The sequence below is a fragment of the Manis javanica genome, chromosome 1 (assembly GCF_040802235.1).
Source record: "Manis javanica isolate MJ-LG chromosome 1, MJ_LKY, whole genome shotgun sequence".
NCBI lineage: Eukaryota > Metazoa > Chordata > Mammalia > Pholidota > Manidae > Manis > Manis javanica.
The window spans coordinates 121,473,008-121,498,561 of NC_133156.1; the positions used below are offsets into that span (position 1 = coordinate 121,473,008).

General features: G+C 35.8%; 1 protein-coding gene and 1 pseudogene across 3 annotated transcripts in view; both read left to right on the forward strand.

The window, feature by feature from the left end:
• The first annotated feature begins 1,450 nt into the window (after positions 1–1,450).
• Positions 1,451–2,450, forward strand: LOC108402061 (mitochondrial genome maintenance exonuclease 1 pseudogene; annotated as a pseudogene).
• A 2,758-nt stretch (positions 2,451–5,208) lies between these two features.
• The window catches only part of NUP155 (nucleoporin 155), a 65,680-nt gene continuing 45,334 nt past the window's right edge, over positions 5,209–25,554 (forward strand). For 2 of the 3 annotated variants that reach the window (XM_073236967.1, XM_073236974.1), the window contains exons 1-7: positions 5,209–5,502; positions 7,624–7,761; positions 9,612–9,708; positions 18,555–18,625; positions 21,882–21,974; positions 22,718–22,884; positions 24,422–24,527. In XM_073236967.1, the coding sequence (XP_073093068.1) occupies positions 5,346–5,502; positions 7,624–7,761; positions 9,612–9,708; positions 18,555–18,625; positions 21,882–21,974; positions 22,718–22,884; positions 24,422–24,527 (829 nt within the window). In that variant the 5' untranslated portion in view covers positions 5,209–5,345. Of the gene's footprint in view, positions 5,503–7,623; positions 7,762–9,611; positions 9,709–16,466; positions 16,651–18,554; positions 18,626–21,881; positions 21,975–22,717; positions 22,885–24,421; positions 24,528–25,554 lie in introns of those variants that run through there. The other variant, XM_073236969.1, reaches the window with a different exon arrangement.

Here is a 25,554-nt window from a genome sequence, read left to right on the forward strand (position 1 = left end):
CCCAATAATTTCGGTCATTAGTAATTGCCAGATGCTAGTGAGAGTGGTGAAGGCATGAAACATAATCCGTGCCCTCATGGAATTTCCATTCTATTGAAGAAATTTTTAAATAGCTTAAATGTCTTTGGGGGCTAGATAGTAAACTCAAATAAGAAGTATAGGAAACTACTTGAGCAGTAGTTCTCAGATGTACTCTGCAGACTCCTTTAATGGTGTCCATGATATCACAACTGTTTCCATAATAATACTAAGGTGTCATTTGCCTTTTTCACTCTATTGACATTTGCACTGGTGATGCAAAAGCAATAATGGGTAAAACTGCTGGTATATCAATGTAAATCAAAACAGTGATAGGCAAACTGTTGTAGTAACTGTATTATTCACTGTTACATAGCCACTGGAAAACAAAACAGTTTCCCTTAAAAATGTCCGTTTAAAGCCATAACATTATTAATTTGATTCAATCTTGACCCTTGAGTACAAGTGTTTTGAATACATTGTGTAACAAAATGAGAAGTACTGATAAAGCACTTCTGAAGTATATCAAAGTATGTTGGTTGTCTAAAAAAAACCATTTATGCAATTGAGTTGTTAGCTTTTTTTCATGTAATACCATTCCTGTTTGAAAGTATACCTCACTAAGTGTAGTTATTCATATTTAAGTACTTGGTAAACATTTCCTCAAAAATGAATGAGTTTGTCACTTCAAGGAAAACAACTCACTGTACATGTTGCTAATGAAAGTTTGAGCTTTCAAGAGAAAAATAGAATCTTGAAAAACATATCAAACACCATAAGCTTGACAGCTTCCAATACTTAAATGATTTTTCTGATAAGGTAATAATATTAACATGATCATTTTTTTCTGTTGGTTAATGAAATACGTCAACTTGGAATTTCTGCATAACTCAGAGAACCAATATTTCCCAAATGCCCAGCCCATAATGGTACAGAATCATGCATGGATAAAAGATCCAAAGTACAAGATTGACCAGTGGATTTTAATTTAACTGAGTTTAAAAAATCAATAATGGTTTCAAATTCTATCTGGCAACTAATCATTAAGAAACTACCTCTTGTCAAGCTTAGGTACACTATCAGAGGATATTCACAAGTGTCTAAAAAGCTTGTTAAAATCCTTCTCCCATCTTCACATACTTCTACTGAACAACATATCACACATTACTGATGGCAAATGCAGATATGAGAACCTAGCTATCTCTTATTAAGCCAGACAGTTAAGAGATTTGCAAAAGTGTAAAACGATGCCACTCTTCTCACTAATGTTTTAGTTTTAGAAAATACAGCAGGAACCAATGAAAGTACAGGTTGGAGAGGTTGTTCACACTCTGGAAGTTAAGCAAAGCATGGGGGCTTCTAAGAAATGCAAAAATAAAAAAGGCCCTCAATGTTGCAGGAAGACTAGAGGGAAATGAAAAACTATCTAAAGATGAAGGCATTTCAGACCATCTGCAGGCAGCTCAGAAGTTTGAAGAGGTTTTCTGTAGAATCAGCCCACTGAGAGGATTTCTCCACTTACTCTTATTCATGTGGCTGGAAGAATAAAGTGAACCCTTATGATGAAGTGGACCAAGGAAAAAACTCACATAGTACCGTCTGTCTTGTCATTCAAAGACCATGCTCAGACTCCAAGAGGAGGACTTACTCTATGGATCTGTAAGTGTAAGCTCCCAAAGCAAGCTGAGGAAGCAAGAGTTCCAGGAAATTGGTTTCCTCTCTTCAATCCAGAAAGAAGCATAAAACCAAATGCAGCAAGTGATCCTACAATGCCTTTGAAAATTCCTTTGCGAAAGACAATGATAACAAGTGCAACCCGGGTCCTTCAGAAAAACCATGACATCAGAACAGCTGTTTATTTGGAGAGGTGGAAACAGTGGATGATTGTGGAAATGGGAGAGGACGGCTTTGCAGAATATATTTCAAACATATTTCTCAAGGGAAATGCTTTCCTGAAGTCTTGGAAAGCATATTTTCACCTCAGGGCACTTAAAAGAGAGATAAAAATCTCTTTGAACATGGCTACATAGAAAGTGTCCAACATATCCTGAAAGATGGTGATGTGTGAGCTCTTGAAAGCCCAGTTCAACATGAGACTTCAAGTATGTGGGTCTGCTGGACTGGAGCTGAGTATCAGAGAAAGCTGTGTGTGATTGATTGGAAGACACAGAGAAACCCGAACCTGGTATCTGCAATACATTTGACAATCCACTACAGGTTGTGGCATACACTGGTGCCATAAACCATGATGCCAACTACAGCTTCCAGGTCCAGAATGGATTAGTTGTGGTGGCCTACAAACATGGATTCCCTCCCTGTCCACCCACTTTTTGTGGACACAACTCTGCTCCCAATACTGGGTCAAGTGGCTTCTTCAAGCAGAAGAACATACAAAAAACGAAAACAATCAGAATATTCAGAAATCAGATTAGGGATCAAGACACTGGGAACATTCAACACTTTCTCATGGTTTGGGAAGGTATATGGCAGTTTACTGTGCTCTAAATATGGAGATGCTACAGAATTTGAGAGCTACATTAACGCCAGTGGAAATAATGATCTGTCAAAATTTACTGCAACCAAAAAGACTGAAAAGTCAGAAAAATTTAGATTCAAAGAGCTGGACTTGAGCATAAAAGACTGCGTATGCTACCTCTGACTGTCATATACTTGAAAAACAGGGAAGCAGGGTCACACAATGTGGGTGGCTCTTTGATTCCCCTGTAGACACTTTTGTGACCCAGGGAGGAGCCCAGTCTTTGAACTGAGATTCAAAGTCTTTGAACAGTGAAGCTTGGTGTGCCAAGCATTTCCACAGGACACACCAGGACACCAGGAGAGAAGGGGCCACACCCCTCCAGGAACTATGAGGACGGAGAATGCGCATCAGCCAACTACTATTGTTAATGAAGTTTCCTTAAACTTGCTTTCTATCTTGAGGTTCTCTGTGTATTTCCTTTGGGGCAAAAAGCTTCCGTTTAACATATTTGAAAAATACATATGTGATTCCTTAGCTCAAATAAGCACTGTTCTCTGGAAAAATGGAGCATATTCACCATGTCCTTGGCAATATCCCTTGGTATGCCACTTAATAACCCCTAGAAGTAGCCAGGATCCCAGTCTGCAATGCTATTTGTAGGGATTTTAGTAGTTATATTCTTGTTTGAGTCAATGAATCCTATCATATAGAGAAAATATATCATTTATGGAATATTCCAGCTGTGGGGAACAGTAGTAAAATCTGGTTTTTCTGTTTGATAAGTAATATTATTAGATGTCACTGGGTTCAGGAAACTTAAATAAATGCCCACAACAGTGCTAGGAAAATGTTCCCTGTTTTATGGAGTGAGTCAGCATTTAAGTTTCAGTTGGTATCTTAAAAGAGTAGGGTACTACAATTACTTTTTCTCTTGTATTAGCCATTATTTATAAGAAATAAAATACAAGGTGTAAAAATATTTTTCATAAAATATTTTATTAATATTAATATGGATTAGGCTTATTATTATTCTTTTAAATGACTTTTTAAATTTCTCATTTTTAGGAGACACTGGCAATTATTAACAAATATAACCCACACAAAACACTCGGAATCCTTAATAATTTTTAAGAGGTCCTGAGATCAAAAGGTTTTAGAATTGCTATCCTAGACAAGACTTCAAACTTTTCCCATAAAAGGCTAGATGATAAATATTCTAGGCTGAGGCCATGTGGTCTGTGCAGCAACTACATAACTCAGCAGTTGTAGCTGGAAAGCAGCCACGGGCAATATATAAATGAATGGAAGTCGTTGGATGTCAACTCTTGGGAATGCTGTTGCTGTTTAGGAATATTAGGCCAGTATTGCTCGATATTCCAATTGTAATATTGAAAACTTTCAATTGTATATTCTCTCAAAATAAAAACAATCACACAAAGTGCCAGACCATCAATCTGCTGTGATCCACCAAATAAAATTGGCAGCTGGAGATCCATCTACCTATTAATCTACCAATAATACAAATGTAATTTTTCCTGGTATATTTGCTGTGAGGTCTTAAATTATACAAATGGATCTGTAATGTCACAAACTTTTTGTATTTTAGTTAACCCTTTATTCGAAGGAGAAAAGTAATTCAAATAGTAAAAGACTAATTTAAAGTCAGCTATTGACTTGCTAAACTATGAAGAAAATAACCTTATGAAATTTACTTCGGTGAGATTTTAAATAAGGACTAATTTTAATAGTTTTAAATAAGGAGTGCTCTTTGAAGAGTGCTTTAACCACTCACATTGCTTTCTGTATGAAATGAAGCCTTTTTTGCTCTCATTTTTTTTTTCTTCTACTGTAGTTAATACATGCCCCATAGCAAAAGCATGGTGTTGCAATTTGTTTTGCTTGTGTGTCCTTGCATGAAGCATTTGAAGACGGGAGTGTTACTTCAGTTTGATATTCCCAGCAGCAGGCACAATGCCTGACACGACTTAAAAATTCAGTTTCCGTAGAACGACTGGGTGATCTATTGCGTAGCCTACTTTATACCGGTCCCTCTACTATGCCGGAGATGAAATGACTTAGAACCGTTGGCTTCCTCTCTGCAGTGGGAAATAAAGCAAGGTAACAGTCCCCTGCACGCAACGAATAATTCTGTAAACACATACTACTTCACATTTGAAGGACCACAAAGTCAAACAGAGGACAAAGTCAAAGTCAAACACAGACAGAAAAGCCTGATAATTTTCATTTACACTGAAGCCCATAAAAAAATGTAGTAAAATATGTAAACTGACAACAAGCTACTAGTTCCTATCCATTATCAGAAGTTAAGTTATTTGGAGCGCCAAATAAATTGACGCGCATTCTCTCAACAGCGGCAGCTGAGAGATTCCGACATAAGCTCCAAGCACCTACAAGCGCGCGCTAAACCCACGGTTAGCGGAGCAGCTCGCGCGGTCCCCGCGCTACCCGGCTCCTACTCGACCGACCCCTATTCTCTCCTCCCTTCCCTCCCCTATCCACCTCATTCCGTTCCTTCCCCTTCCCTCCCAAAACCATCTTCCGCGACTCCCCCGTCCCCCATCCTCCTGGCAAACACCCAGCCCTCCCGGAAAAGCCTTCCGCTTTGCTCGCCCCACCCCTAGCGTCCAGCACGCACAACTTCCTCTCCCCAGCTCCAAAACTGCATCTTCAAATTCCCCACCAGACGAGCCGGAAGTGCGTCATGCACAGGCGCCGAGGCGCTGGTTTGGCGCGCGCGCTCTAAACAGTGGGTCAAACTCGGGTCTTGGGTTTTCTCTCTTTCTAGGTTTTTGACTTTTTCCGGACGGCGGTGTCTCGGATTTTCGAGATGCCGTCTTCTTTGCTGGGCTCAGCAATGCCGGCTTCTGCGTCGGCCGCGGCCCTGCAGGAAGCTCTGGAAAATGCGGGGCGGCTCATCGACCGTCAGTTGCAAGAGGACCGCATGTACCCAGACCTTTCTGAGCTCCTCATGGTGTCTGCCCCAAGTAAGTGATCGGTACCCGTTTGGTGGCTCTGCTTTCTCAGCCTAAAGGACACTTGCCTGATTCCCTATCTAGGTCCTTATCCCCAGGGTGGACCCAGAGAAGACATCTTGTTTTGCTTATTCTGAAGGGCGAAAAAACCTATTTTCAATTTTTTTCCTGGCTTTTTCTTCATTGTAGATACTTGAGAGGGCAAGAGTGAAGAGCAGCCTCCCATTTGAAGCAGAGGCAAAGACCCCAACCTTAATGAGCTCCCTGCCTCCGACTGTTTATCTCTAACGCCAGATGAGGATCACCAGATCCAAGTCTCATTCTTGTTAATGAGACTTAATTTGGAAATTGACCATCATGTTCTCTAAGAAATAAGCTTTATTATGTGTAGAGTTAGCGTAACACGAAGTGCCGGATGGTGCTGAAAAGAACTACCAGTGGAATAAAGGAAGAGAACAGGGAAATCAGTGATTGACAAGGAGGGTAAGGCAGTCTGTACTAACAAGAGAATTGACTGGAAAATACTTTGTTTAACGGTTTTAAATTATGGCCAGGCTCCTCAAGGAATATGGAATAACATAAGTGGATAGAAAAAAGTGACCCTTTTGTGAGAGGATATTGGAGAAAAACAGAAGTGTAAGAGACAAGATTTTAGGTAAGCAAGAATCAAGGTAAAAATAAGTAGGAAAATCTGTGCAGTGCACCCTAAAAGAGACTTCAACGATTTCTAAAAATTGTTAATTGAGTAGACTCATAATCCGAGAAAAGATAATATTTGACTGACAACTAACTAAAGGGGCTTGTCCTACAAGAACTGAGTTATCTGTTAGCAACCCTTACCTTGAACAGCATTACTCCCTTCGACCTCCTTAGGTTTGGAAAGCAAGATGAAAAAAAAAACAGTCCATACATTCTGTTCCTTATTGACCCAGTCCTACCTATTCACCTTCCCACCACATAATCTTTTCAGCCTAATCTCTGTCCCTTCTTCCACCCCATCATCAGTCCCCTTGTTCAATCGCATTGAATATAACACGTTTTCCATAAGAAGCCCCGTCTCCAGGATTTCATTTTTGGAATGTTCTTTCTTTGCCTGACAAATGATTCTTCCATACTCCCTTAAATAACACTTTTCTTGTGAAGATTTTCTTTGCGAAGTCTTACTTAACCTTTTTCACATCCTCATCAGAGTTATTAATTCCATCCTTTGTGTGCCCACTGTCATCTAACACATGCAAAGTGCTATTACCAATTATGTTTTAAGATTAAATGCAATGTCTGGAATGTGCTTTAAAAAAATCCCATTAGGGAAAGAGTGATGAAATACGATTGGGCATGTTATTGTTCTTTGTTGAAGTAACGTTATCAGTACACAGGGATTAATTGCATTTTTCTCTCATTGTATATATATTTTTAATTTCTATAATACATTTAAAAATTGTTTTATATGTCAGTTTTCCCCAAATCTTTGTTCTTTAGAGAGCCTGAAAAGGTACCTGGGTTAAACAGGTCATCATATCTGAACACCTTGTTCAAGACCAGGAAGGACAAGCTGAATAGAACACTCCCTCTTCCTCTTAATGTGTGGGTGTTAGAGCAAGAGAAAAGTTGCCAAATGAGACACTTTATAGAGCAGTCTCTTTTTTCTCCCCAATAAAACATTGCTTCTGTGGTATTTGTATTTATTGGTCACGTGGAAGGAGGTGGAATCTAACACAAAAAGGCATGGATTGTTTTAATATGTTTGTGGGAAAGGAAATAGCAGTTTTCCCCCAATCAATATTTTGTTTGCCCACAACAGTTTTATCTGAGAATCACAAAGTGGTTTTATAAGTATTTTCCCATTTCAGATTAGAAAATTGGAGAAAAACACTAAATCATTAAACTAAAAATTTCCTCTTATTAAGTCTTTGTGAAACATTACTTTTTCAGTGCTGAAATCAGTAGTTGCCCCTGCAATTAACATTGGAACTTCTTAGGCTTCCCTTATGTTAGGGCAGAACTACTTTATTTTCAATACCTTTATAACTACCAGATGCACTATTTTTTTTATAACTTCCAGTGATTCTGTATGCCCAGTTGATGTCCAATACCTTACTATTTTAAATAAATGCTTCATTTTATTTTTTGTAGACCATCCCACTGTTTCTGGTATGTCAGATATGGATTATCCTCTGCAAGGACCTGGTTTGCTGTCAGTACCCAACCTTCCAGAAATAAGTTCCATCAGAAGAGTTCCTCTCCCACCTGAACTTGTTGAACAGTTTGGACGTATCCTATTTGTATTTAACTCCTTAAAAAATTTTTTTAATGATATTCTTATTACATTTTTAATTAATGTGTTATATATAAGTTCAATTATGGGTATTATTTAAAATTTACATAGGTAGTTTGCCATGTGCCTAGAAAATATCATAGAAATTGGAATTTTGAAAATTGAGTCACATTTTAATTGTTTTGGGACATTGAGGAGAGAGAATTTTTTTACCAGGAACTCTGCATTTTTGATGATATTGCAAAGTATTACTTTACAATTAAATGCTATACAGGAAGTTATTCAACCGCACTTTTTTAGCTTAAAGACCTATGATTTTCATTTGTATTTTTCCCCATACTTTAGCATTTTAAAGCTGTGATAGAGATCTAAAAAAATATTTAAAAACAAGAACTTACAGGGGTTTTTTTTGCCCCCAAAAGGTTTTGGGACTAGTTTTACACATACTAGTGTCTTAGAATTGAAGTTTATAAGTGATTGCATTTCTCAGGATCACAGTTAACATTTTGGAATCTGTATCTAAAGGTATAAGAAACTGAAACACTAATGGCATCTTCATAGACTAAGTAGCTAGAGGAGTTTTCTTACCTTCTAAAAAGAAGTACTTTATTTGACTTTCTTAAGGTGTGGCATACCCTATAAAAACACTAGAGTTATAGTTACTTGCCGAGAAATGTATCTTTAGCCCTCATAATAAAGAAATCAAGATGCTATATTAAAATTTAATCTGAAACATCTGTAAGTATGTTAACCTATTTAGAGTAAAAGGGTTTCATATATCAATAGTGTAACTTAAGAAGTGGAAAATGTTTATAAAAATAAATAGAAAAGGTAAAATTTAAACAATATTTTCCCTAAAATTTTCAGTGTTTCTCTGAGACTTTGTAAAATAGGGTTATTAAATATATAATGCACCTTATCTCATACTCTATCCTTGTTTAGTTTCTTAATGTTCTTCTTAAGTCCTCGTAATAGTCTACAAGAACTATTTCCTTTAATTAGGATATTTATTTTTTCACAATTGTTTCATCATCTTAGACTGTAATTCATAACATAATTCTTTGTTTTTTCAATTGTACTACTGATAAAAGCCTTGCAAATTGTCACTTAACTATGACTTTAGAGTACTGTGTGCTTTTTTATCGCTGTTCTGCTTTTTATATAATTGGAAAAATTGGTTCAGTAAAAGTTTTTTAATGTCAAAGTTCAATGGTATTTTTCATAATCAAGTTATTCTTTATAAAGTTAGTAATGGTAAGAACATTACCATTTCTCCTTCAGAATACATTTCAAGTCAGATAGCATTATTTAGATTACAGATTTTAAATATCTGTCATTGTGGGGAAACTGGAAGTTCTTGTGGCTAGGATCATCACCTGACCCTAAACTACTTGATAATGTAATTGGCTTAATACTAGGCTCCTGCTTCCACACCCGTAGGCACTGAATCACTATATAAAGAGCTCTGCCCAGTACTCTGGGTAGAGGCAGAAACCGAGGAGGATTATTACAGACCTGCAGACTGTTGGATGCCAGTGTTATTCTAGTGCTCAACCTATAGTCGGAAGAATAAAACAGGGTATAAACCCTTTTACCCCAAGAACGTTGCATTGTCTTTTCTCAGTCTCACTGAATCCATAGTGAACTTGCCCGGGGGCTGAAACCCTCAGGCAAGACAGTCATACAATATGACTTTAATGAAATCTATTGAAAATAAATACATTTGATTTGCTCTTTCTATTAAAGAGTGGACAGATGATAATTTTTTAATCATAAATTTTAAATCACGATCTTTTGAAACAAGATGAGATTGAAATCTTTCTCCCTTACATCCATTCTACCTCAGATATGCAGTGTAACTGCATGATGGGTGTGTTCCCTCCTATCAGCAGAGCTTGGCTCACAATTGACAGTGACATATTCATGTGGAACTATGAAGATGGGTATGTATTTAAGGCTGGTTTGCTTTAGCATGATTATAATTTAGATTACCTTTATTGCAAATATGTTCTACTCATTAGAAGTTGGCTGGTTTATCTTTCATTCTTATATCTGGGTCAGTGCTTCTCATTATTCATACCAGTCAACTGGGGATGGGATTAAAATAAAGCAGTTCCAAGTGCACCTCAAGAGTTTGCATTTGTAACAAGCTCCCAGATGATGCTATCATTCTAGATACCACTCTTGAGTAGCAGGGGTCTAGTTTCCAAACTCTTATCCTGCAGTAAAGACAGTCTATCAGTAATACTTTTGAGAAATGTTTAGACATTTTTAAAGACCTGTGTTTTCCTTGTGTTCCTATGGAGTGGGGAGGCTGTTAATTTATTTAAATGACTTAACAGTTGTTACTCTGTGGGCTTTGCCTGTATGTAAATTAAATGAAATAATAGAGTCTTGAGTGAAAGCCCAAGGCATTCTTGCTTAAATGAAGTTCATTGATCTGGTGATACTGCTCTTGGCTTTTTGGACATAGATTTTGTCTCACTTCCAGTTCTCCATTATCTTGTCTTTAGTTAAAGTGTGGAATAAACAGAGGAGGATCCATATAGTTAAGATGTTATTCCTGGCTCTGAGTAATTAACGCACTTGCTATAAACACACATACATACAAAAAGAGTCTCACCGAATCAAAATTGACACTGAATGAGAACTTGTAAATGAAATGTAATGTAATCAAACCATTTTTCTAAATGTAAATGAAACCATTTTTGTTTGCTGGGTTTTTTTTAGAACTTGCCATATCTATTTTTGTTGAAATGTTATATAATCATAATGGTGATGTATGGTTGTGATTCTCCTATGCCCTGAACTTTTTCCCAGTTTGTCATATTACTATAATGTATTCATTTTGATACTAAAGAATAAAAGGTCTTGATTTAGGCATGGATCCTTCAAGAAAGCCAAATACAAAAATAATACACAATATATAAATGTAAGAATAATTTCCTTAAAAGGGGCTTTCAGTTTAATGAAAAATTTTACATTTCCAAAAACATATAGCATACTCATTCATTTAACAAATATATTAAACATTTCATGTAACAGACACTGTTTTTTACTAGGAACAGTATTAAATGAGATAAGTATAGTTCCTGTCCACATGGAACATATGAATCCAACCTTTCTGTATGTTCAAATTGGAGCTCATTTAAAGAAATTGTTTGAACAATATGCTTATTGAAAAAAATAAAGGCATAAGTACTTAGTATAAATCTTTAGTTCACAAATTCAATTCTGTAAAACCTTTAGGCTTATTTTCAGTTATTCCATTAGCTTTCTGTTATAAATCCTAATTTCATCTGGATAATAGAAACATAATCTTGTTCAATTCACGATTCTTTAACCCTCACCTTTCCCAGTATTGGTCTTAGTTTCTGGTGGGTAGAAACTAATGTTTCTGCTAGTTATCAAAGGAGCGTGTGTTAATGATGCCACAGCTTAGGAAAATGAGGGAAACTCTGCCCGCATAAGTTACCATTTAGATGTTTTCTTTCTGTTTCCATGGCCCTTTTCAGAACAACCAGAGTTTTCTTCAAAGTCTGGATGATTTTTTTTTTTTCTTAGTATTAATCCTAACTGGTGTTCTCTGAGCTTCTTGGATGTTTGCTTTGTTTCACTATTTTCAGAAATTTTATTTAGCCGTTATTTTCAAATATTTCTTCTGTCCTGTTCTCTGCCTCTTCTCCTGAGATTTCAGTTACACTGTTATTAGACTGTTTGATTTTAAGCAGCAGATTTTGGATGCCCTCTTCTGTTTTTGTTTATCCAGTCCTTCCTCTTTTCAATTTGGACAGTTTCTGTTGACCTAAATTCAGGTTCTCTGATTTATTTTGGTAGCTATGTCAGGTCTACTGAGGAGTTCTTGCACGACATTCTTTCTCTGTACTATGCTTTCTTTTTTAAATTTTTAATTAGGGTATTATTTATATACACTCTTATGAAGGTTTCACATGAAAAAACGATGTGCTTACTACATTTACCCATATTATCAAGTCCCCACCCATACCCCATTGCAGTCACTGTCCATCAGTGCAGCAAGACACCACAGATTCACTATTTGCTTTCTCTGTGCAACACTGTTTTCCCCACAATCGCCCACACGATGTATACTAAATATAATACCACTCCATCCCCTTCTCACTCCCTTCACAGCCGCCCTCCAACACCCCTACCCTTTGGTAACCACTAGTTCCTTCTTGGAGTCTCTGAGTCTGGTGCTATTTTGTTCCTTCGATTTTGCTTCATTGTTATACTCCACAAATGAGGGAGATCATTTGGCACTTGTCTTTCTATGCCTGGCTTATTTCACTGAGCATAATGTCCTCCAGCTCCATCGTTGTTGCAAATGGTAGGATTTGTTTCTTTCTTATGGCTGACCAGTATTCCATTCTGTATATGTACCACATCTTCTTTATCCATTCATCTACTGATAGACACTTAGGTTCCTTCCATATCTTGACTACTGTAAATACTGCTGCAATAAACATAGGGGTGCATATGTCTCTTTGAGTCTGAGAAGTTGTATTCTTTGGGTAAATTACAAGGAATGGGATTCCCAGGTTAAATGGTATTTCTGTTAGTTTTTTGAGGAACCTCCATATTCCTTTCAACAATGGTTGAACTAACTTACATTCCCACCAGCAGTGGAAGGGGGTTCCCCTTTCTCCGCATCCTCGGCAGCATTTGTTCTTAGTCTTTTCGATGCTGGCCATCCTTACTGGTGTGAGGTGATATCTCATTGTGATTTTAATTTGCATTTCCCTGATGGTTAGTGATGTGGAGCATCTTTTCATGTGTCTGTTCACCATCTGAATTTCTTCTTTGGACAACTTTCTCTTCATATCCTCTGCCCATTTTTTGATCAGGTTATTTGCTTTTTGGGTGTTGAGACGTTTGAGTTCTTTATATATTTTGGATGTTAACCCTTGTCGGATATGTCATTTACAAATATATTCTCCCATAGTGTAGGATGCCTTTTTGTTCTGTTGATGGTGTCCTTTGTGGTACAGAAACTTTTCAGTTTGATGTAGTCCCATTTGTACATTTTTGCTTTTGTTTCCCTTGCTCAAGGAGATGTGTTCAGGAAGAAGTTGCTCATGCCTATATTCAGGAAATGTTTGCCTATGTTGTCTTCTAAGAGCTTTATGGTTTCATGATTTACATTCAGGTCTTTGATCCATTTCGAGTTTACTTTTGTGTATGGGTTAAAGAATAATCCAGTTTCATTCTCTTGCATGTAGCTCTCCAGTTTTGCCAACACCAGCTGTTGAAGAGGCTGTCATTTCCCCATTGTATGTCCATTGCTCCTTTATCATACATTAATTGACCATGTATGGTTGGGTTTATATCAGGGCTTTCTAGTCTGTTCCGTTGGTCTATGGTTCTGTTCTTGTGCCTGTACCAAATTGTCGTGATTACTGTGGATTTGTAGTAGAGTTTGAAGTTGGGGAGCATCATCCCTGCTGCTTTATTCTTCCTTCTCAGGATTGCTTTGGCTATTTAGGGTCTTTTGTGGTTCCATATGAATTTTAGAATGATTTTCTCTAGTTTGTTGAAGAATGCTGTTGGTATTTTGATAATAATTGCATTGAATCCGTAGATTGCTTTAGGCAGGATGACCATTTTGACAATATTAATTCTTCCTATCCATGAACATGGGATATAATTTCCATTTATTTGGGTCTTCTTTAATTTCTCTCATGAGTGTCTTGTAGTTTTCAGAGTATAGGTCTTTCACTTCCTTGGTTAGGTTTATTTCTAGGTATTTTATTCTTTTTGATGCAACTGTGAATGGAATTGTTTTCCTAATTTCCCTTTCTGTTAGTTCATTGTTAGTGTATAGGAATACAACAGATTTCTGTGTATTAATTATGTATCCTGCAACTTTGCTGAATTCAGATATTAGATCTAGTAGTTTTGGAGTGGATTCTTCAGGGTTTTTTAATGTACAATATCAGGAGAGTGGGATCCTTGCCTTTTTCCCCATCTTAAAGGAAAAGCTTTCAGCTTCTCACTGTTAAATATAATGGTTGGCTGTGGGTGTGTCATATATGGCCTTTATTATGTTGAGGTAGTTGCCCTCTATACCCATTTTGTTGATAGTTTTTATCATGAATGGATGTTGAATTTTGTCAAATGCTTTTTCAGCATCTGTGGAAATGATCATGTGGTTTTTGTCCTTTCTGTTGATGTGGTGGATGACGTTGATGGATTTTTGAATGTTTTACTATCCTTGCATCCCTAGAATGAATCCTACTTGGTCATGATAAATGATCTATTTGATGTATTGTTGAATTAGGTTTGGTTGTATTTTGTTGAGTATTTTTGCATCTATGTTCATCAGGAATATTGGTCTGTAATTTTCTTTTATTGTGGTGCCTGCCTGGTTTTGGTATTAGAGTGATGCTGGCCTCATAGAATGAGTTTGGAAGTATTCCCTCTTCTACTCTTTGGAAAACTTTAAGGAGGATGGGTATTAGGTCTTCACTAAATGTTTGAAAAAATTCTGTGGTGAAGCCATCTGGTATGGAAGTTTTGTTGTTAGGTAGTTTTTTGATTACCAGTTCAATTTCCTTGCTGGTAATTGGTCTGTTCAGATTTACTGTTTCTTTCTGGATCAGCCTTGGAATGTTGTATTTTTCTAGAAAGTTATCCATTTCTTCTAGGTTATGCAGTTTGTTAGCATATAATTTTTCATAGTATTCTCTTATAATTCTTTGTTTTTTTGTGAGGTTCATAGTGTTTTTTCCTTTCTGATTTCTGATTCTGTTTATGTGTGTAGACTCTTTTTTTCTTGATAAGTCTGGCTAGGGGTTTATCTATTTTGTTTATTTTCTCAAAGAACCAGCTCTTGTTTTCATTGATCCTTTCTATTGTTTTATTCTTTCGATTTTATTTCTGTTCTAATCTTTATTATGTCCCTCCTTTTGCTGACTTGCGGCCTCTTTTGTTCTTCTTTTTCTAGTTTCATTAATTGTGAGTTTAGACTGCTCATGGGATTGTTGTTCTTTCCTGAGGTAGGCCTGTATTGCAATATACTTTCCTCTTAGCACAAGGCCTTCAGTGTGTCCCACAGATTTTGTAGTGTTGAATTATTGTTGTCGTTTGTCTCCATATATTGCTTGATCTCTGTTTTTAGTTGGTCATTGATCCTTTGGTCATTTAGATACATGTTGTGAAGCCTCCATGTGTTCGTGGGATTTTTCATTTTCTTTGTGTAATTTATTTCTAGTTTCTTACCTTTGTGGTCTGAGAAACTGGTTGGTACAATATCAATCTTTTTGAATTTACCTAGGCTCTTTTTGTGGCCTAGTATATTATCTATTTTTGAAAATTTCCATGTGCCCTTGAGAAGGATGTGTATTCTGCTGCTTTTGGGTGTAGAGTTCTGTAGATATCTGTTAACTCCATCTGTTCTAATATGTTGTTCAGTGCCTCTGTCTCCTTACTTATTTTATGTCTGGTTGATGTGTCCGTTGGAGTGATTGGTGTGTTGAAGTCTCCTAGAATGAATGCATTGCGTTCTATTTCCCCTTTTAATTCTATTAGTATTTGTTTCACATATGTAGGTACTCCTGTGTTGGTGCATAGGTATTTATAATGGTTCTATCTTCTTGTTGGATTGACTCCTTTATAATTATGTAATGTCCTTCTTTGTCTCTTGTGACTTTATTTGTTTTGAAGTCTATTTTTTCTGATACTAGTACTGCAAGTCCTGCTTTTTTCTCCCTATTAGTTGTATGAAATATCTTCTTCCATCTTTTCTTTGTATGCCTTTGGGTTTAAAGTAAATCTCTTGTAGGAAGCATGTAGATGGGTCTAGTTTTTTAATCTATTTAGTGATTCTATGTTCCCTTCCATCTATAGCAGTCCCTCCAAAATACGCTGTAGAGATGGTTTGTGGGAAGTAAATTCTCTCAACTTTTGCTTATCTGGAAATTGTTTAATCCCTCATTCAAATTTAAATGATAGTCTTGCCAGATAAAGTATTCTTGGTTCGAGGCCCTTCTGCTTCATTGCATTAAATACTTTGTGCCACTCCCTTACTGACCTGTAAGGTTTCTGCTGAGAAGTCTGATGATAGCCTGATGGGCTTTCCTTTGTATGTGATCTTATTTCTTTCTCTGGCTGCTTTTAAGAGTTTGTCCTTATCCTTGATCTTTGTCATTTTAATTACTATATGTCTTGGTGGTGTCTTCCTTTGGTCCCTTGTGTTGGGAGATCTGTGCATCTCCATGGCCTAAGAGACTATCTCCTTTCTCAGATAGGGGAAGTTTTCAGCAATTACCTCCTCAAAGACACTTCCTTTTTCTCTCTTTCCTTCTCTTACCCCTATAAGGTGAATATTGTTCCATTTGGATTGGTCACACAGTTCTCTCAATATAGTTTCATTCTTAGAGATCCTTTTTTCTCTCTGTGCCTCAACTTCTTTGTATTCCTCTTCTCTAGTTTCTGTTTCATTTATCATGTCCTTCACTGTATCTAATCTGCTTTAAATACCCTCCATTGTGCTCTTCCATGATTGGATCTCCGACCAGATTTCATTCCTGAGTTCTTGAATATTTTTCTGTACCTCCATGAGCATGTTAATGATTTTTATTTTGAACTCCCTTTTAGGAAGATTCATGAGGTCGATGTGATTTGAATCTTTCTCAGGAGTTGTATTCATAATTTTACTTTGAACCAGGTTCCTTTGGCATTTCATATTTGTATATGGCACCTTCTAGTGCCCAGAAGGTCTACTCACTGGAGCTTCTCAGCTGGTGATGCAATGTCGGGGGTCACAGGGGAGTTGTATTGGTGCCTGAGGGGAGGAAAGAGCTGTTCCCTGCTTCCCGGCCACTCTGCCTGTCTCCACTGCCTGAACCAGTGGACCGAGCACACAGGTATAAGCCTCTATGCTTTGTGTTTGTAGTTGCTGTAGACAGGTCTTCCCTCTGGCTGAGCTAATGCCAGGTAGGGTTTGCTGCTTTGAAAGCCAGGTGGGGCTGGCCAGGGGAAGGGTGCATTAGGCTGCATATCACAAAGGGGTTCCTTGGAGCTGTGTAGCCAGCCAGGGAGCTGGAGTGCCTGAAGATCCTGTAAGCTTCCAACCTGCTGGGCAGAGTTCACCCAGACAGTTTTGTCAATCTGTCTTTTCTCCTGAGCAGTAAACTCTGTGCAATCTTTTCCCCTTTAGCAGCCCTTTTGCTGTTAGGAAGTCTCTCAGACTGCCTGCCTTTCTTTTGTCCCAGAGCAACCAGATATGAATCTCTGCTTTCCACAAGCAGCTGAAATCTCAGTCTCTAGGAATTCTGCCTGTCTTAGCTTTCCAACCCCCTAATCACGAGACTACCATCCATGTAAGCACTGTGTAATGTAGGTTTGTACTCCCAGAGCAGATCTCCGGAGTTAGGTATTCAGCAGTCCCAGGCCTCCACTCCCTACCTGCTCCATTTGTCTTCCTCCTGCCTGTGATTCGGGGTGGGATAAAGGCTTGGGTTCTGCCAAGCCAGAGCTTTGGTACGTTACCCTATTCCATGAGGTTTACTCTTTTCTCCAAGTGTATGCAGTTTGGTGCAGTCCTCTCTCTGTTGCTCTTTCAGAATTAGTTGTATTAATTACATTTTCATATTCATTCAGTTTTAGGAGGGAGCCTCTGCCTCACCTCTCACACCGCCATCTTCAATCCTCTTTACTATGCTTTGTATTTCTAACATTTTCACCTGCTACTTCTTTATATATGTAAATTTGTTATTAGTCTTTTTAATATCTGAAAAGGATGAGTTGGTAAATACAATTTCATTACTTTTTGACTTAGAGATTTACAAATTAATCTGTAAATTTGGTTACACCAATTTATACTCCCACCAGCAATATATGAGAGTACCCATTTTTAGCACCTCCACCACAGTATCCTTTTTACTTGAGGTACATAAAATTCCCAAGTCTTAGTGTACAACTTAATGGATTTTGACATGTATAGGCACTCATGTAATTATCACGTACTAATAATTTTCATCTCTGCTGAAGTTCCTTAGCCTGTTGACACATATTGTTCACCTTTTCCATTAGGTGAATATTCCAAACTATATTGATTATATTTGTTTTCAGTTTCCTGTCTAGCAGTTTGGACATCTGGCTCATGGCTGAGTCTGGCTCTGTTCATTGCTTTGTTTCCTGACAGTGGGGCTTTTTTTTGTTATTGCTTGCTTTTTTGTATCAGGTTTTTTTTATTGAAAACTGGGCATCATTTGTACAATGGCAGGTACCACAGTAAATAGCATTTATCCTTTGAAATGGGCATGTCCCTTATTTTGCTAGGACCTGGCAGGTAGGCCTTTATTATTGCAGGGCAGTTCACATTTTTCAAGTCAGAAATTGAGGTGAAGTTGGTTTTGTTCTTGCTGAGGTTACCCTCAGTGGACCAAATTCCTTTAGAACTGTTTTGCATTTATAGTACAGATTTGGTAGCTGGAGATTTTTTTCTAGATGTTCCTGTTCTACCCTTAGTCATAGGCTTTTCCTGTGAACCTCTTCTGAGAAGGTCCTCCCTACACTCTGTCCACATTCCAGCAGTAGAAGGCTATTGCAACCTTGTTGGTGGGGAGGGTGTTTGGAATAGGGAGCAGCATTCCCTGTCTTCCTAGTTTATGCTTACCCTTACACAGGCTTGTGTGCCTTTGTCTTGGAGCTGAAATAGTTTTATTTGCTGGTTATTTTAGATTATATTGTTTTATTCTTAAGAAGTGTTATAAGTTAAAACTTTGTTTTCTTTGTGTATATAACATGTTTCTTCAACTATTGACAGAGGAGACCTTGCCTATTTTGATGGACTTAGTGAAACTATTCTTGCTGTTGGGCTTGTGAAACCAAAAGCTGGTAAGAAGTAAAAATAAAATGATTAAATTACATTTGTATATATATTTGTGTGTGTATATATATATATGTACACACATACTTCAAATGGTTTAGGACTGAATGATAATACATTTTAAGTAGTTGAATTTCCTATTCAAGTTTTGTTATCAATTACTTCTAATTAGAAATTTATAAAGTAGTTAGAAATATTTAACAAGTTAACTCACTTTATGGAATAAGTGAGTCTGCCTTTAAAATTGTTTGACTAATTTTTTAATTTTATTTTTTGTTACACTTTCCTCATTTACCTGTTTTTGCATTATACATTTTTCATCAGTTATTGAATATAATGTAAAAACCATTTTTGCCCCTGCATTCTTTAGTCTTAATAATCTGGGGAAGTGAAAACAGAGTTCACAATAAATCTTAGAGAAATCACAAATAAATTTCACAAGAAATCACAAAATAAAGAGAAAAACTTTATTATGCCAGGTCTTTTTCAGAACTGCTGACAAGCAGAATTGATTAAATATCTTGAATGTATGAGGGGCCTTCCTACAATGGGAAAATAATACACAAAATTCACTTGTATGAAAATAAAAATTTTAAGGTCATAGCCATTTTGATATTTTAATTCACATAAGTACAAACATGTAATTTTGTACATGGTTCGTGTGATTACATTTGAAATGTATTTCCTGAACATGGAATCTCAAAGCATTCTTTGCCCTGATATATGTACCACTGTCCTATTTCTTCATTTAAAGATTTGTTCACATAAAAGTCAACTGGTGTTCCTGTTTCCTATAATAATAAATACAGATTTATGTCTAAAATAAATAGAAAAATTTTGTTATACCCAAATGTAAATTTAAGCACAAAATTAAAATAATGGTATGGCCTCAAAGATGTTATCTTTTATAATTAAACAACTCTGACTTGGTTATCAAGTACTGAAAATTCTGTCTCTTGACCATTGTGTTATAGCTAACAAAGTCCACATCTTACTTTGCATTTTGCAAGGAAACATTCTTCAAATTAAAGCCATTTTTTTTCAAAGTCATTTAAGCTTTTTGGCAAGAGTCTGTGTTATTGATGCTTTCTTGGTAAGCAAGATTATGAATTCATGTTTCAATTTTATGAATTGAATAAATGTAAGAATTCTGAGGTATTTTCTAGAATTTACAAGTTTTTGCCTCCAGAGAAGTTTATGAGGCTTGATCATATGTTTCAAGTTCAACAAAGCATTTACCATGTATTGAAAGATTCACGTAGTTGTCTAGCTTCAGTCTCACCTTCTGAGGAGATAACTTAGCTGCAAGAGCTTGTTGCTTTGGGGCAGTATTCATTATAGTGATTATATGATTATGAGTCAAACAATTTACCCTCATCTGTATGTCCCAGTAGAGCTGCCACTAGAGTCAAATTATGTGTGAACTGTTTCCTGTGAACTATTCTTTGAATGGTCTTTCCTTGTCCCTCTAAAAAGTAAACCTGCCTCAAGTTTACTCAGCTACTCTTAGAAAGTCAGTGAACCTCTCAGAAGAAGAGAAAAACTATATTTTCCTATTTTTGAACCAAAATCTCTTGAGAAGGCACCAATTCATACCGTCATTGAAGTTGCTTCGGAAGTAGAAGCTACCCTTAGTCAAGTTTTTGGTGCCAAAGCATATGCCTTTGTAAAATGTGAGTAAGGTTCTGTTCAGTTTTTTTCACCAAAGCAGCAAAAACAGAAATGTTGACAAAAGATCATACATACTCATATTTGTACAAAAGTATTGAATGTTTTCTTCAAAATTTTATTGGGCAGTGAAACTGAATCATTCCAAAGACCTAAACAAGTATAGCAGTTTCTAAAAAGCACCAATAAGGTGTGTATTTCATAGATAAGAAGTGAGAATTGACTAACATGGGCCCTATTGCAAACTGAAGGGAAATGGCTTCCATTTCTACCATCTCCAGTTGCAGAATATTTGAATAAATTTTCAAAGATTTTTGAGAAAGTGACATCATTTGACAAAGCACTGCCTGAATATCTTCCTTTACTCCAAGCCATAAACTGCCCTACCATCTATAAAATTTCAACTTCACTGAAGTTTCTGTAATCAAAATGACTTCTTTGATTTGGTCATTATGACTAAATACTTTGAGATACAGCTTTTATTAAGAAAAAGTAAGTTTTCGTAAAGCAAACTTTTTAAGTCAGCTTATGAAATACAGATGTATTTTGACGTCAGTAATGTAGAAGGTCTGTGCCTTCCATTTTACTGACTTGAACCTTATAAACAAAACTGGATTTGTGTCCCTTGATGTTGATCAGTGAAAGTAAAACCAAATGATGGCATAAGCTTTGTTGTATTTCTTATGACATTTAACACATTTAAGTAGGCCAAATGTATGTATATATATATCTATATATATATATAGATAGATAGATAGATAGATAGATAGATAGATAGATAGATAGATAGATATTATAGGAGATATCCAGAATCATAAGATATATCTCCTTTCCTATCAGTGAGATACTATTTTTGGTCATCATAATATTATGACAATAATTATACATAGCATCTCATGTCATACTTTAAAGTTAAATAATACCATAGCATGAATTAACAAATTTTTGTATTTGTTAATGTCCCCTATGAAACTGTAAATTATCTGGTTTGGACACATAAAATCATTTGGGAAATTTGTTATATAAAGTCACTTCGGTTTCTGTGAATTTGACTGCTCCAGGTAGCTGATAAAAGTTGAATTATATATAGTATTTGTCTTTTTGTGATTGGCTGATTTCACTTAGTGTAATGTCCTCAAAGTTCATCCCTGTTTGTAGTATGTGCCAGAATTGCCTTCTTTAAGATTGAATAATATTCCATAATATATTCCATACTACATTTTTAGAAATTCATTCATCTGTTTTGGGGTACTTGAATTGCTTCCACCATTGCGGTATTGTGAATGCTGCTATGAACATAAGTAAGCAGATAGTAGTCTTTATAGTTTAATAAACCTGAACTATTTTTAATGTAATATCAATTTTAAATGGCATTAAATACTAAATTGTTTCCTAAGGTGGTACTTGTCTACTACTATTTACTTATTTAATTTGATCATAGGTAATAATATTTTAACAACAAAATTAAGTTGGCTTCAGACTTCCTATATACCATTTAATGACTCAATCATTTTATGGTTAAAGCATATTCTATTAATGCTTAATAGTGGATTTTTGGGGGGAAGTAGTCCCTAAACTATGTTTACTTTATCTTAGGCGTTTTTCAACCTCATATACGACACCTTCTGGTTTTGGCAACCCCTGTGGACATAGTCATCCTTGGACTCAGCTATGCTAATTTGCAAACAGGTATAGCAACCACATGTTGTATTTTTTAAAGTAAAAATATGTTGGCCAATTTAATATTTAAAAACTAATCTTACTGTACTAAGTTAACTTTCTAGGCTATTTGCTGATAGGAAAATACTATTTCCTTATATAGTGTCTACCAAGTTAGCACCATAAAAAAGTACTTTGGATATGTTTGCCATATTAATGTGTACTTCTTAAGTGCACAGTATAAAGGGAGGGTAGCAGAAGAGAAATAATTGACACTAGTGAGTTTTTCAATAATGCCTTCAATTTCTGTTTCTAATTCTTTGAATAGTGATTTTAACATATGGAACATTGAAATACATTATTCTTACCCTTAAAGTAAAAAACTCTCAGTTTATTATTAGCACATTCAATGGTTTCCTTTGCATTTTGGCAGTCTATTTTGGGTGAAATGATGTTGAATTATTAATGGATATTGTTACCATATTCTTAGGGTCTTTTTCAAAATTTTGTAACTTGGATTAGTTTTTAGTTTGGTGTTATAAATATTATATGTTATATAATAGTTAACATATGTTGTATATTTTATGTGTGCATACTGCACATTCTGTTTAACTTGAATTGTAAAATTGTGTCAATGCTTTATACTGATTTAAAAATGTACGTCATTGAAGCTTTTGAGTTTCAATAAAACACCAATTGTAAAGATAATGCAGTGATTGTTTTAAACTTAAAAAAAAGCTGATTCCTGTATTATTTCTTTTAAAAAAAAATAGGTTCTGGAGTTCTTAATGACAGTATGTGTGGTGGAATGCAGTTACTTCCAGATCCTTTATATTCTCTTCCCACTGATAATACTTACCTTTTAACAATAACTTCTACTGATAATGGCAGAATTTTCTTGGCTGGAAAGGATGGCTACTTATATGAAGTAGCATACCAAGTAAGTTTCACATTTAGAAACAACTTTTTCTCTTCCCTCTTAGTGAAGCAGGGATAGATTTTGGTTTTGTTTTACTTTCTAATTATATATGCATGTTAACATATTCTTATGGAAAGTATCCAGATATACAGGTAAAAGTCATTCTCCTCCATGAGTACACCATGCATATAAAACCCAATTCTCTCTTCAGACGTAAAAACTATTATCAGTTCTGAGTATGGCCTTTTAGAGTATGGCACATACATTGATATATATCTATAAATATATCTGTACATATATATTTATGTGTGTGTATATATATATATATATATATATACACATAAACATGTAATGTACTATTGTGTATATATATATATTTTTGGATCATTGGTTATGTTTTGTTATCTAACTGACTTTTCACTCAGCTGTATTCAGTCCTTTCTTGTTGGTATCTGGTAGATGGATATATGTTTTGTAATTGGTGCACAGTTGTCCATGAAAGGGATGTACATGGTTTACTTAATTTCCTGTCTTAATTTCAGATTTTCCCTCTCATAAATCATGCTGTTCTTTTGCAGGCCTCCTTATGCACATGCGTCGATATTTTTGTGTAGAGACTTAGAATTCTAATTGTTGGGTTATAGTGTATATGCATTTAAAATTATACTTAGTATTTTCATATTGTCCTCTAAGAGTTTTAGACTCTTAGCAGGCTTCTATTAATGTACCACACACACCCCACCTCCCCAACTAACACTGGTATTATGAAACATTAATTTTTGCCAATCAGAATAAGGGAAATTTTTGTTATCATTAGTTGAGTATCTTTTTGTTTATTTATTGGTCATTTGTGTTTTGTCTATTCTGAAATGCCTTTTTGTGTCCTTCACTCTGTTATCTCTCTCCTCTATATAGCCTTTTACATAAGACAGTGTTAGAATACTGATACAGTAAGATTTTCAGTCACACAACTAATCATTGACAGAGCTAGGATTATAAACTAGGTCACCTGTTTTTTTTAATATTACTTGAACCTCTTTTTTGTTTAATTTCTCTTGGCTTTGTTCATTACAAAAAAAAATGGCTTAGTATGCAAAACTCAGGCATAGAGAGGTAGACTGAAATTATTATGGTGGTGCCTGCTATTGTTTGAATTTCCTTGTAGCAGAAGTGGGAACAGATGATACAAGTACCTCTATATTAGGTACTTTAACACTTACAAACTATGCTTATTAGCTTCTTTACTACTTTCAACTATGATAGCTTTTAAGAGTTTCTGGTAATTAAAATAGGAGTTCACTAGCAGCACTGCTGAAGTTCCTGGAATTCACATAGCTATTTTCATTGAGAGCAGCGATTTAATTATAGCTAACTGCATTTTGTATTTTTGAGTAAAGGATTAACCTGAGTACTTAATTTTAAATAGTTTGTCTCACTTTATTTATAATTACTGGTATTGCACCAAGATTTGAAGATTTTTGTAAACATGGTATACTGTGGTTGCTATAATGGAGATACCTATATTTATAATTCTCCTTTCCGTCAATTTTTCTTTCAGGCAGAAGCAGGTTGGTTTAGCCAAAGATGTAGGAAAATAAACCACTCAAAGAGCTCATTTTCCTTCCTTCTTCCTTCATTACTACAATTCACATTCTCAGAGGATGGTAAGTAGAAAACAGTAAATTTGGCAAACAAAAATTTTAACAAATCATTGACAACATTTTCTGAAGAAATTCTCATTCTGACTGAAAGACTTTGTCTTATTAAGTAATAGTCATTATATAGTCATAAGATCTCTTAGAGGAAGAAAGAATTATCAAACATAGAAACAGTGTAGGTTTTATTCCCAAGTTCCTTTAAATATGGTATCATGGACCATGTGTCTAAAACAGTTACACATACTTCACTCAAAATATGTCTCTGTGTGTGTGTGTGTGTGTGTGTGTGTGTGTGTGTGTGTGCTTGTGAAAGACAGGTAGATAGACGGTATCTAATAGATATTTTGCCTGGTCGAGAACAAATTCCCAGCATAAAATGGATGTGTCTGGTGATAATCAGACAACATAAAGAAATAAAAGGCATCCAGGTTGGTAAGGAAGAAATTAAACTGTCACTGTTTGCAGATGACATGATATTGTACATAAAAAATCTTAAAGTATCAACCCCAAAACTACTAGACCAAATAACTGAATTCAGCAAACTTGCAGGATACAAAATACACAGAAGTCTGTTGCATTCCTATACACTAACAATGAACTACAGGAAAGAGAAATCAGGAAAACAATTCCATTTACAACTGCCATCTAAAAGAATAAAATACCTAGAAATAAACCTAACCAAGGAGGAGAAAGGCAAATACCCCGAAAACTGTAAGACACTCATGAGAGAAATAAAAGAACACACCAATAAATGGAAATACATTCCATGTTCATGGATAGGAATAATTAATATTGTCAAAATGGCCATCCTGCCTAAAGCAATCTACAGATTCAATGCAATCCCTATCAAAGTACCAACAGCATTCTTCAACAAACTAGATCAAATAGTTGTAAAATTCACAGGAATCACAAAAGACCCCAATTTTCCAAAGCAATCATGAAAGGAAGAATAAAGCTGGTGAGATTTTGCTCCCAAACTTCAAGCCCTACTACAAAGCCACAGTAATCAAGGCAATTTGGTACTGGCACAAGA